Genomic DNA, 12,631 nt, shown 5'->3' on the forward strand with positions numbered 1-12,631 from the left:
TATAGATTTTTTCTTCTTTTGATTATTGAAAAAAAAAACTGTACAAAAGAAACAAACAACATGGTACACTTTAAGTGCTTTAAAAATGAACTTATCATTTCAGAAGTATTTAAGATGAATCAAGTCTAAAATTAGACTTTTAAAAATATTTTACGTTAAGTCCAGCAAACCAGATTTTAGATGAAAACTTAATATTTCTTATTAAAACATCATGTTAGTGTTGCCATGGTCCCTGTGTCTTTGAGCTTTAGGGATGTTTTGAGTTTTCTTTGATCATCTTTGTTTTATAGTTTTGTATTCTGTTTTGATTATATGTTAATATCTCTGTTATTTCTTAGTGTCTTCATGTCTTATTATTTCCTTATACCTTTGGTGTTGTGGTTTCATGTCTTTAGTTCTCAGTTTCTAAATCTTTAGGTTAACCCCCTCTTGTGTTCCCATTCTGTCCCCTCAGTCTTGTGTGTTTTGTTTTCTTTCTCTGTGTCAGACTCGTCCATTTAAGTCTTAGTCCTGGTCTCAGTGTTATTTATTTCCTGTCTTATGTTGTTGTTATTCTGTTTTTGTGTGTATTCGCTCAGTTGCCACTCATCTTTTGTCATGTTTTTTCTTGTGGCTGTGTCCTGCTACATTGTCTGTTTCCCAAGAAGAATAAAAGTTTTGGATATTTTGTTTCTGTTCTGCTTTAGTTTGTATTATGTTAAACCTCAGCAATAAAGTTGCTTTTAAGCTTATGGGCCCTTTATTTTGAATCCAACTCCTGTCTGCTGCAAAGCTGCCTTGACAGGTGTAGAAGCCATCATATGTGTTGCTATTGTTATATTGATTAGAGTGAAAGTCTTCTGTGTCAGGTCAAACGTGTATGTAGATCAATTGCTATTGCAACCCTTTTGATAATAAGGTAGCACCTAAAAGTACAGAAAGATTCCTAATCACGTATTTAAGCTAGTGAATCACTGCTCAGTCAGTGTGTGGACCAGTCTTTGGTGGTGAGATTTAGTGGCGTATTCTGCATATGTTAAAACTTGGTGTTTTCTTTGAGCTGCTGGTGAGTAGCAGGTATCTGCTGGCAGCAGAAGTGTACCTTTAATTTGGTAAACCATTTCTTTTGTCTTTCCTTAGGGTATTTTAGTTTGTGGATGACTTTTGTTTAGTTGAAATAGCAGTGTTGCCATTTCTTTGAGTTGAGTCCTTTTTACTAAAAACCTTGAGTTTCACACTTGCTTTGTTTGCCTTTTTCTTTTCTAGTCTCCCCTCATCCCCGAGCCCGTATTCATTGAGGCGTAACAGTAGTTGTTGTCCTGCCTCCACCTGGTGTGGAACTGTGAGTTGCCTGGCTAAAGGAGAAATCTCAAACTGCCACTCAGATATTTGCTGAGTCAGACCATCTACAAAGGAAAAGACAAAAGCAAAACATTTATAAAGCAAATAAAGCATATGAAACAAAAATGAAAGAAGCATGTTTTTTTTCTTTTGTCTGTCTGTCTGTCTGATAGCCCTGCGGCAGACTGGTGATATGTCCAGGGTGTACTCCACCTCTTACCCTGAGCAGCTGGCGTAGTGCTCCCCCACACGTGCTCTCATGTACTAAACCCAGTTGTGGCAGCAGCAATGTGGCAGGTTACAAAACTTGAGAGGGGTGCCAAAAAGTGATTTACAGTGTTTGATTAAAAAAGGATTTTCAGTATTTAAATTGTCATGAATGAGTTGTTGTTCCTTAATCTGTCATCCAATTTTATTTCACATATATCCCTCATGAATGTCACAAAGTAGAAGTTGCAATCAGTTTTTGGCCTTTATTTATCTGTGTAAAAAGTCTCACTGACATTAAACATGTAGAGTACACTAGATATGACCATTGGACCAGGAAAACAGATTTCTCCTTTTCTGATGTTTACCAACCAAGTGTATCAGTTTACTACCACGAGGATCACCACTGAAAATACTAAAATAGCACATGTATTTATTTTTTAATGGAAGACTTCTATCTTCATCTAAATGTATTTCGCCAAGAACATGTATTTTAAGGCAAAGTGTGTGTTTCTATCAGACCACCAGGAAAAAATCACCCCTCCAGGAATCTGTGTCTCCATGAGAAGTGAGACGTCTATGGGTAAATTTGAAAACTTTGAGAAGGAACACCAGAATGGCTGTGATAGGTGGGAATGAAATAATGTTTTTGATGTTTTTCTGTACAATTATCTGCACCAAATCCACAATTTAGACTGCCATATGTACATTATGTACCAACTTTCCAAAAGACAACACATTTGATTGTCTGATATTTTCCTCATTAATGTTAATCTTAACATTGTATTGACATATATTGTATTTACAGTAGCGGTTTTTGATATGGGCGACACGGGCAGTTGCCCAGGGCGGCATCGTGGTGGGGGCGGCGCGGGATTCTCTGGCTGGCCGGAGCAGCATCTGTTCGCCCAGGGCACCAAACAGGCTAAGACCGCCCCCTGTGTATTTACTTAAAACCTCCACCTAAGTTCATTTGAGGCCAGTTTAGTTACTAAAGTACAATCATTAATCTCATTATCACTCAGATTTTAAGAAAACTAAAACTAATTGTACCATGAATTACATTATAATTTTAATATCACTTATTTTCTGTCAGTGCCCAGCAGGAAAGAACAGCTTCCCCATGCAGTGCCGTGTCCATCAGTATTGAGTATGGATAAACCTGAGAACTTCAGAAGAACACTCGGTGTTGAAGATTTTATTCTAAATTATTCTAATATGTATGTGTTCCGATTGATCCATGCATTTGTGTGTATACATATATATATTTTTTCACTGTTTGCTTGTTTTTAACTCTGACTTCTAAATTAATCTGGTTTTTTTTCTTGTTTTCTAATCAGATGACTGTGAGCACAAACTGGACCAAAACAGCACAGATTTATCTCTTCCTGTTTGACGACAATAGGACTGTGATACCGCTGAGTGAGGGGAAGCCATATTCTCATTATCCAGAGCGATATGAAGCTTGGCCCCAGTCGCGACATAGAATTGGTCTGACTGGAGGCTGTTACTGGGAGGTTGAATGGGAAAGAAAGGTCAACATAGCGGTAACTTACAAAGATATTGAAGATTATCATAGTGTACTCCTGGAGCTTGTATTGTTGTGAAGATGGTTACTACTCCTTGCATAATAAAATCATCAGACCTATAAATTCTCCTCACAGCTGGTCCTCCAACTAAGTAGGAGTACATTTGGACTGGAATGCTGGCACTTTGTCTTTCTACAGAGTCTCCTCAGACCCACCAATCCACCTCCACACTTTCTACACGACATTCACTGACTCTGTTTGTGCAGGATTTGCATTCTGGGAAGGGCCTGGCTCCTTAGTGTCTCCCTGCCAGCTCTAGTTTGATGGGAGTCCGCTTGTCTTAATAGACAGTTTGCCAGCACTTGCTTTTTTGATAATCTTTTTGAAACTGTGCATCACATACACATTAGAAGTGGCAGTCATGGAGTAAACAAACATACTACTGTATCATGATATGTGGTCTAAAATAGCAAAGATGTCAGTGTCATGGTACAGAAGTTCAGCAATACTTGACATATTAGAAGGGAATCAGCTACAGTACATAAATATGTCTGTGTAGCAGAAGGAAAGCGACGCCCAACAACATTCTTATTTTTAATTAACTTATTCACCACATTTGTCCATTTAAATAATTTGTTCATCTCATTTCATTATTGGTGTGATTTGCTGTGTCTGATGTTTCCTTCTTTACTTGCTGCTTTTTATTTTGTTTGGTTTAATTAGATTTATATTTTGTCAATGTTTCATGAAAATGTTTCATATTTATAGAAGAATGCTAAAAAAACTCTTCCTGACACGTTGCAAATATGAGTCAACTATGTTAACAGCTGCTCAAAACTTGTAAAGTAGAAACACCGACTTGAAGCGATGAAGCTACAGAGTAGTATCATGTAGTCACTGCCTTTAAAACATAATAATAATAATAATAATAATAATAATAATAATAATATGTATGATAGTAGCATTTTACAACTTTAAAAGAAATGTTTCATTTGTAGATCATTGTCACACAGACGCTAAAAAGTTTTGAATAGTTTTTTTAAATTGTTGTTTAACGTATTATCATTATTAAACATAAAGAGGACATGTTTGGTCTTTTATTCGTGGAACTGGTTTCAACAAAAATTTTGGTTTGTTGCGAGAAGTCACGTGCATGTCTGGTCTCGCCGCTGTTTTTCAGTTAAGTGTGAGCTCACTGGGTAAGTGGGTGGACCCGCAGTGAGTCTATTAGGGCAAAGTTTACCCTGTACACGGGTGCAGCAGCAGCAGCAGCAGAGATCCTGAATACCGTTTGGAGAAAGCAAAAAGAACCGATCGAGAGATGGCTGATAAGAAAGCCATCCTGTTCAACTTCTGGGGAGTCGCCGTCTCTGCCAGACGTGCTGCCATTTTTAAAAAGCTGGAAGAGTTGCACAACCTACCGGGGTAAGAAGTGACCGTTTTGTAACATCTCTGAACCGCACAGATGTGTCGTATGGAGACCGCTTTGTGTTTATATTTGATTATATTAAAAAACAAAACAAAAAAGCCAATAAAATACGCAGCTGCTGCACGAATTTCTGATTGTTTATTTACAGTGTGAGTGAGTGTGGATATCAGATCTGCGCTTCAAGCTGGATAATTATTACAACAGCAAAGAAATATTTGACTTAACTGCTGGAAATGAGCAGGTGCACGTAAGCTACTACATGGCCAAAAATATGTGAACATACTTGGCAACTTTTTGTTAATAACAATGTTAATTTTAGACAGCAACAACAAAAAAGTTGTGTCCATAACATTTTGAAATTATGGCAAGTATTGATCATGTTGATGAGATAGAGGTCTCAGAAACACTTACAGCAGGGATTTTCTGGATTACCTCTCAGTGTTAATTTAACAGACTGGACACAGGTCCAGTCTGTTAAATTAACATCTCTGCCTTTTCGTTCGATTGTGTAACTTTTATTCTGACTTGCAAAAACGTATAACTTCCTCAAAGTCTTTGCTCTTTGCAGGCACTTCTAGCTGATTCTGTTTCATCTCAGACCTGATCTAAGAGTTCAGTAAACATTTGCCTGAGAGCTGAGTGTTATAGATAGAAACCACCAAGGCTCGCCCCTCTCAGTTTCTAATCACCGCATTAATCTGAGGTTTTGTGCTCTGTTTCTCAGAGGTTTTCTCTCCAGTTTGGAGTCCAAAGACGACGGCGCCCTGAGGCAGGCTGAGAGAGGAGCCATGACACTTACACAGGTGGGCGAAGACATTTACAGTTTCACTTCATGCCTTTTGTTGCTATTTCACTGATGTACAGCTGTGTGTCTGTGTGCAGATGATCCCAGCTTTGGAGGCCGAGTGTGTGCAGGAAGCCCGGGACAGGAGTGTGACTCTGCCGGCTGATTGGTCAGTTAAAGGCCTGCTAGACAAACTCACAGAGGCAATGATGGACGTCCAAGCAGCTGTGCTGAAGACAGCTGCTGGCCTGCGACGCAGCGGTACACACAACACTCTTTAAAGAAGCAAACTTACAGAGGAGTTGGAGCCAGAGGAGTTGAAAGAAAGCAGGTTTAAGCCACGTCCACATTGGCTTCCTCTGCATAAAGAAATAAGTAGAAAAAAATTCAGATCTGGTTGAAAAACCTTGTTTAATTTCTCTCACTGCAAAATATTTCTGTTCTGAATTCCTGTGTCCCTCATCTTTGAAGGAGACAGTCTACTTCACCTTTATTTCAGCACGATATCTGCGTAAAGTGAACATTGTCACTGTCACCGCTACCTGCTTGTTTAAATGCATTGTGGGGAAAAAGTAGGTCACTACCAATGATGTCTAATCTTTGCGTCAACCTCTGATCTAAAGGGTTACTGACAGCTGTGCTGGCCAATCACTGGGTAGATGACAGAGCGGCTGGAGATGGCACAGGTCGCCTTCTCTCTCTGCTGGGAGGCCATTTTGACCTGGTCCTCCAGTCCTGCCACTTGGGTCACAGGGTCCCTGAGCCCGCCATGTTCAGCTCTGCCCTGCAGCGCCTGGGGGTGACACCCAAACAGGTAGAGGGTTTCGTGATGTAGACAATAAATATGCAGCATCACTGAGATTAAATTCTTGTATATCAGATGTTATGAGTCATCTGTCTCTATTCAGGCGTTGTGGCTGGATGCTGATGTTGAGGGTGTAAAAGCCGCAGAGGGAGCAGGGATGAAGGCCGTCTTGGTGGAAAATCTGGATGCTGCTCTGGAGAAACTGTCTGAATTTACTGGCTTTCAGGTTTGTGTCACTCTGAGTATCTTCTCTGATGCAGTGGGTTTAAAGACCCTCACATTTAGATCTAACTACAACAAAGAAAATGATTACATTAATAACATTTGTATACGTTTGAATCTCCAGGCTGTTGGAACAGTGAGCCCCCCACCAGCCTGCAGCCCTGATGAAGTGTCCCACGGCTACATCACCATAAAAGTATTAATATCTATCAGTGCCAGCAACCTGTTGAATTATGAAAACACAACACAGAGCTGAAATGCTGCTGGCTGTCTTTTCCAGCCTGGTGTGAGGACTCATTATGTGGAAATGGGCTCCGGTCCACCGGTGCTACTGTGTCACGGTTTCCCGGAGAGCTGGTACTCCTGGAGGTACCAGGTAACCTGTTTCCATTGGATATGTTGGAACGCACGAAATAGTCACCTTCCAAAGTGTATTCAGAGGGTGTTTGAGATGCACTAAGAGTCAGAGATATCCCTTCTTATATTTATAGTTTGTCTTGTTTTCCATTTAATTCAAGTCTTTGTTCTGATTTATTTAAGTTTGCAGTTATATTTACTTGTTGTTGGTGGTGTTTTGGTTCTTTTAATCCTGCAATAATCCTGAAATAAAAGCCATGATCATTAAACAACCCTCTCACCCCTGTGCTAGATCCCAGCCTTGGCTGCAGCAGGATTCAGGGTTTTAGCTCTGGACATGAAAGGATATGGAGAGTCCACAGCGCCCCCTGGTAGGTTGAAATACTGAAAGACTGAAAATATAGACTGTACTTAAAAGATGTATGTAGCTTCCCAGTATAAATTCTTTATAATGAACAGCAGGGATATGTCACTTCCCCTAGCCCTTAATGCCCAGGATCAAAAGACCTAAAATGCTCAGCTTGAGGCTTAACTACCACACTTTTACCAGTGTGTGACATCAGAGAAGCTACAACCATCCTTTATATACAGTCTTTGTGTGGAGTCAGCTCAGTGTTGGTGTAATTCCTGCCGTATTGACTCTCACAGACATAGAGGAATATTCTCATGAGGAGCTTTGTAAGGTACACATTACAAAAATATTAAATCTACAGATTTAGTGTTGTTTTAAAATGTTTTTCTGAATCATATTTTTCTCTCTTTTTTCAGGAGTTAGTCGTATTTTTGGATAAAATGGTGAGTATCAACACTGTCATTGAATAGCATGATAACTTAAAGTTTACACAAAAGCTTATGGTCCCCTGTTCCAGTCCATACCACAGGTCACCCTGGTGGGTCACGACTGGGGCGGCTCCCTGGTGTGGGCCATGGCCCGCTTCTATCCCGAGAGAATCAGGTAAACACAGACACACACAGTCCCCCAGAGCCTGTACAGTGAAGTTAAAGTGCTTTTCCATGTGCGTGAAGGGCTGTGGCATCGTTGAACACCCCAATGTTCAAGTTGAATCCTTTGGTTCCTGCTTTCGAGAGACTGAAGGCTATTCCAATATTCGACTATCAGGTCTACTTCCAAACACCAGTAAGTGTTTTTTATATATATATATATATATATATATATATATATATATATATATATATATATATATATATATATATAATTTCTCTGTCCAGAAGAGCGCAGTCCTGGGAACAGCTAAGATACTGCGCAGGACCCTCAAGCTCCCAGGCCTCTGGTAGAGGACCCGAGCTTGAAGGATAAACCGCCCGCAGGGGCGTGCTGGGTGTTTATATATATATATATATATATATTAATGTTTGTTTCTGTCACAGAAAAACTGCAGCTTCATAAGCGGGGTTTGTGTTTCAGGGTGTGGCGGAGGCCGAGCTGGAGAAGGATTTGGAGAGGACGTTCAAGATTTTCTTTTCCAGCAGTAGTGAAGCGGTGCGTGGATCGAATGTACACACACACCCAGCATTGCAGTGTGCAGTTTCAGAGCTAAACAGGTGGAAAAATCACCCACACGTGATGAATGTTTTTCTCTGTACCACAGAAGGGTTGTCCCCCTCTCAGCACCGCAGGAGTGTGCGCTCGAGGTGACGTTTCCTGCTGGTTATCAGTGTTTGCTGTGAATGCTGAAGATTTTTAAATCTTCATTCACAGATCTCATGCTGTGTGTGCGCGCTTTATCACAGGTGGCCTGTTTGTGGGTCTGCCGGAGCAGATTCCCAGGAGCTCCATGCTGACAGAAGCCGACCTGCAGTACTACGTCAGCCAGTACAAAGAAAGAGGCTTCAGGTTGCAGATTTTCCAGCTTCCTGTAGATTGTGTTTCTGTGTGCTCGCCAACAAATAATATTTATGTTTATTACATGAAAGCATCCACTGTGATGGGTGATTCTTACACAGCTTTTTGTTAAAATTAGCATTTTAATTACATCCTGCAGTTCCTGCTTTTATGTTTGTGGCACTAAAATGAGTATTTTGCAAATTGTAGACTGCTGAAGAGGTGAAGAAATTTGATGTCATAAGCAAATATTCCTGAACAGTCAGTTAAATTATCCAGTTCTGTGGAGAATCACTGAGTAACCTTTGGGCTTTATTTTACAGGGGGCCCTTGAACTGGTATCGAAATAGTGATGCAAACTGGAAGTGGATGTGTTCCCGGCCCTTTGAGAAGGTTTGGTGCAGTGTCACAAACGTAATACAGGCTGTAAATTAAAGCTGTAACTATTGAAGAAAATGCAGAATTGCTTTAAACCTGCATTCTTCCTAATGACCAGCAGGAGGCACCTCTGGAATCATAATCATAATCATAATCAGATCAGAATCAGAATACTTTATTGATATAATGAAGGATAAATCAGACTTGTTGACTTGGCAGTCACATTTTGTTATCAAGCTTTCTGATTCACAGTCAGATGTTTGCGTGTTTTAGCTGCTAATGCCAACAATGATGCTGACGGCGGGTAAAGACCCCGTACTGCTGCCGTCCTTTACCAAGGGCATGGAGGACTCGGTAAGAAACAAAAGCATTGACACAGTCATATGAGCAATCAATGGTTATTGGAAGTTAATCTGATATTTGTTATTTATTAACTGAAGATGCCAAACCTGACCAGGGGACACATCGAAGAGTGTGGACACTGGACACAGATGGAAAAGCCGGCAGAGACCAACAAAATCCTGATATCCTGGCTTAAAGAGGCGCACAAGAAGACTGAAGGTGGTACTGTGGCTCCCAAACTGTGAGTGAGGAAGGAAGGAAGGAAGGAAGGAAGGAAGGAAGGAAGGAAGGAAGGAAGGAAGGAAGAATTCTAACAAGATTTTCAATGTGGCACATAAAAGTTTATTTAAAACAATTTAGACACTCACGGGCAGTTTTAACAGTGAATGAGCCTCCCATGAAAAATGTATTCAGACAGAAACTGATGTGCAACCAACAGGGAGGAAAATGTTCTGCTAAAACAGGGAAAAACTGTACTACAAGTAACAAAAATAAGAAATATCACAGTTCAAGATAAAGATTATATTTTAACAAAATGTATAAAATCTCATCATTTTAATGAAACAGCATGAACATTTTCTCTTTATTTTGGAGAACGAAAGTGCCATTATTAAACACTTCTAAGGTCATCTTAACATCCTAATGTATCTGTTTTATGGTTGTTGTTTTTTTTGCTTTGTTTTCAGTTTGGTAATTGCTTTTTTTTTTCTTGCACAAGTACTTCTTTTTTTTCCTGTAAATGAAATTGAGATTTTAAAAATCAGTGCATATACATGAACACATTTAACAAATAATATAATATTAGTAAAAAAAATTACAAATACAAATAATGATAATTATTCAGAAAATCAAGAACAAAACTAATGGGTGGGGGGAGGGGTTTAGAAAGGAAATGAATGAGGGACATAAGGATAATGGAAAGGAGGTGAATAAGGAAGTAAGGAGGTAATATGAAGGAAAGGGAGGAATTAAGGGATGGGATAAATGAAGAAATGATGGCAGGAAGGAAGGGGTAGGGGAAGAATAAGGAAACAGGAAGGAAGAAATGTAAAGAAATAGAAGTGAGGATATGATAACAAGGAAAGGTGGTGGGAAAGTAAGTAAATAAGAAGGGAAGGAATGATGACAGAAAAAAGGGAGAATGCGAGGAATAAGGAGAAGTAGAATGGAAGAAAGGGTGACACAAGATAGAGAAGGGGGGGAGGTGTAAAAAGGGACTAAGGTAAGGGGAGGAACTGAGGAGAAGGATTCTTTTTAAACTTCCTCCAAACTTCATGCAGCTGATTCAGAGAAGAACAGCACCCCCTGGTGGTGAAGATGAGCGCACACCTGGTTTACAGCTGTTTCTCCTTGAACAGTTTCTTCCAGGCTGGCATGATATACTCGTAGATCTCATCAATCTGCAGCACGCACACACAAACACACCAGCTTTAAGCATGCTTCACAGCAAATAAACAGAAGGTGGCGCTCTTCCCTTGGCTCACCTGTTCAGACTTCTTCACTCCGTATCTAAAAAGTGTCGCCTGATGTTCGCTGTTGTGAAACAGGATGTCAAAGGTCACCTCGCGGCCCATCATGTCCTCGATGGCGGGCTTCACCACACCGTGGAAGTCCCGCGGAGGGTGCGTGTCATCCAGCATGTTGTTGACCTGTTTTAAAACACACTTGAAGTCGCTGTCTTTGACAAACTCATCATGTATGTTTAAACCACTCATGCTACCTTGTATTTCTTCCCCAAAAGCTCCAGAGGGTCCAGTTTGACCTCTGACCTGAGAGCTCGGCCGTACAGCAGCAGTTTGGTGTCTGAATCTGACAGACAAAGACAAGAAATCAAATTATTTTAAGAGGCAGATTTCCAGAGGAAGGTTCAAGAAAAATAAAGTTTATCTGTCATATTATGATCTTTGTTACATGAGCTGATAGGAAACCTTTTTTTTCTGTGTTATATGGAAAACTGAGCCGATTCTTGTGTACATGTCGTCCATCTCTTCTCAGTAGATATCATCACATACAAAGCATAAATCCTGCGTTCTCACATCATGTCCATCTTTCAAAGATGAAAAATTTCTTATTGACAGTTTTACATTTTTGCAGAATTTGAGACTAACATAATAACCTCTTGCTGATTTTCATTGTTTAACACTCTTTTCTATAAAATAATTGTATTTCTTTTAACCAAAATTCGAGAAATTATTCCTGCTCTGGCAGACTTTTTTCACTTGTCTGTGGAGAAGTAAAACCTTAAAAAGTGTCACCAACCTCGACACGTTAGGTGAGCGACGTATGGAACTCCGTCCCTTTCTCCATAGTACACTCCGAAATGAGAGAAGTATTTGTTCCTGGGATACTCCACAATGTCCCCCGGGAACAACTTTGGGTGGGAATTTTTCTTTATAAAAATAAAAAACAAACAGAAGAAGAAAAAAAGAGAGAAAGTGGTAAAAATCATAAAGTTACCACAAACAATCGCCCTGTGGTTCTGCTTAACTCGACTCTGGATGAGGCCGAATCAAACTCACTTCAAAAATAGTCCTCGTCTCCACAGGCAAGGACTAAACTTCTATCATCTAAAATATAAACAGACACTGGCAAAAGCGCAATCTTCATCACTGGATCTGCACTGCTTTTTTGGCTTTGTCAGTATTCAGTCAGTTGTGCCGGAAAGGGGATTTTTTTTCTTTTAAACCACAAGAAAACCTGAAGCGAGTACAGGCGGCGAAACCACAAGCACTTGTGTGCTATATTACCGTCGAGCAAGTATACTTCTTCTGCCTTTGTTACTATTCATCTTAAATATCTTATACTTCTCAGGTATGAAAAACTGAGAGCAAATTTTATGATGTTAATGCTTAACCAAACCATCAGGTCTGCAGCTAGAGGTGTTAGTATGAATCCAACCATAGTGTGTAAATAAAAGCTGGATATAACCACTTTGAAATCGCCCATCAGAATGTGAAGCCTCAAGTTGAGCATTTTGGTTCTCACCATCTTAAAGTTAGAAGTGTCCGAATTAGAGCTGGCTGAGAAATGCTCATAGGATACTGACATGTCAACCACTAGATAGTCTTGCCTTTTTTACCCTAGTAAGGCCAAAATAAACATTAACCCTCAGGTGAGAGTCTTCTTCAGGAGAGAGATGAATATGTTCAAGAACCTGAAAGAAGTCAATCTGCCTTTGACTTAAGCATTTTAGATGTAGGTAACTTGCACTGTAGCCTGCGCTGGAACCTATTGTCCACCTCCCTACAAATGTAACTAAGAATCACCATCAACACAGGTCATACTGGTATACATGTTGGTAACGGCCATCCGAATTAGACTATGCTGTAAATTCTACGTAGATTTCACAGCAAAAACATTGATAAATATAACAAACCAAAAGACTGCCGGCATTTAAAAAGAATGTGGGTTTATG

At 40.0% G+C, this 12,631-nt stretch overlaps 2 protein-coding genes across 2 annotated transcripts in view; one reads left to right on the top strand and one right to left on the bottom strand.

Moving 5' to 3' along the window:
• The first annotated feature begins 4,248 nt into the window (after positions 1 to 4,248).
• ephx2 (epoxide hydrolase 2, cytoplasmic) lies at positions 4,249 to 9,839 on the top strand. Its single transcript, XM_085348994.1, has 18 exons — positions 4,249 to 4,481; positions 5,210 to 5,288; positions 5,368 to 5,530; positions 5,893 to 6,083; positions 6,178 to 6,300; positions 6,421 to 6,492; positions 6,577 to 6,672; positions 6,946 to 7,024; positions 7,302 to 7,336; positions 7,422 to 7,448; positions 7,523 to 7,608; positions 7,680 to 7,791; positions 8,080 to 8,154; positions 8,264 to 8,306; positions 8,406 to 8,508; positions 8,820 to 8,889; positions 9,148 to 9,228; positions 9,315 to 9,839. The coding sequence occupies exons 1-18, from the start codon at positions 4,378 to 4,380 to the stop codon at positions 9,459 to 9,461; spliced, it is 1,686 nt and encodes a 561-aa protein (XP_085205120.1). The 5' UTR covers positions 4,249 to 4,377; the 3' UTR covers positions 9,462 to 9,839.
• Positions 9,840 to 10,543: 704 nt separating this feature from the next.
• The window catches only part of plaat1l (phospholipase A and acyltransferase 1-like), a 3,519-nt gene continuing 1,431 nt past the window's right edge, over positions 10,544 to 12,631 (bottom strand). The window contains exons 2-5 of the mRNA XM_085348997.1: positions 11,476 to 11,605; positions 10,937 to 11,025; positions 10,701 to 10,865; positions 10,544 to 10,616 (exon numbers count right to left, since the gene is read on the bottom strand). Of these exons, the coding sequence (XP_085205123.1) occupies positions 10,551 to 10,616; positions 10,701 to 10,865; positions 10,937 to 11,025; positions 11,476 to 11,605 (450 nt within the window). The 3' untranslated portion in view covers positions 10,544 to 10,550. The remainder of the gene's footprint in view (positions 10,617 to 10,700; positions 10,866 to 10,936; positions 11,026 to 11,475; positions 11,606 to 12,631) is intronic.

The sequence above is a fragment of the Diplotaxodon limnothrissa genome, linkage group LG23 (genome assembly GCF_057381915.1).
Source record: "Diplotaxodon limnothrissa isolate DT_005_m linkage group LG23, D_limnothrissa_male_GT1.1, whole genome shotgun sequence".
Taxonomy (NCBI): domain Eukaryota; kingdom Metazoa; phylum Chordata; class Actinopteri; order Cichliformes; family Cichlidae; genus Diplotaxodon; species Diplotaxodon limnothrissa.

Excerpts from the sequence above, each read along its gene's own strand:
- ephx2 (XM_085348994.1), top strand. The coding sequence starts at position 4,378 with ATGGCTGATAAGAAAGCCATCCTGTTCAACTTCTGGGGAGTCGCCGTC. Across the intron at positions 6,301-6,420 it reads CTGAATTTACTGGCTTTCAG|GCTGTTGGAACAGTGAGCCC; the intron begins GTTTGTGTCACT and ends TTGAATCTCCAG. Across the intron at positions 7,449-7,522 it reads TCGTATTTTTGGATAAAATG|TCCATACCACAGGTCACCCT; the intron begins GTGAGTATCAAC and ends CCCCTGTTCCAG.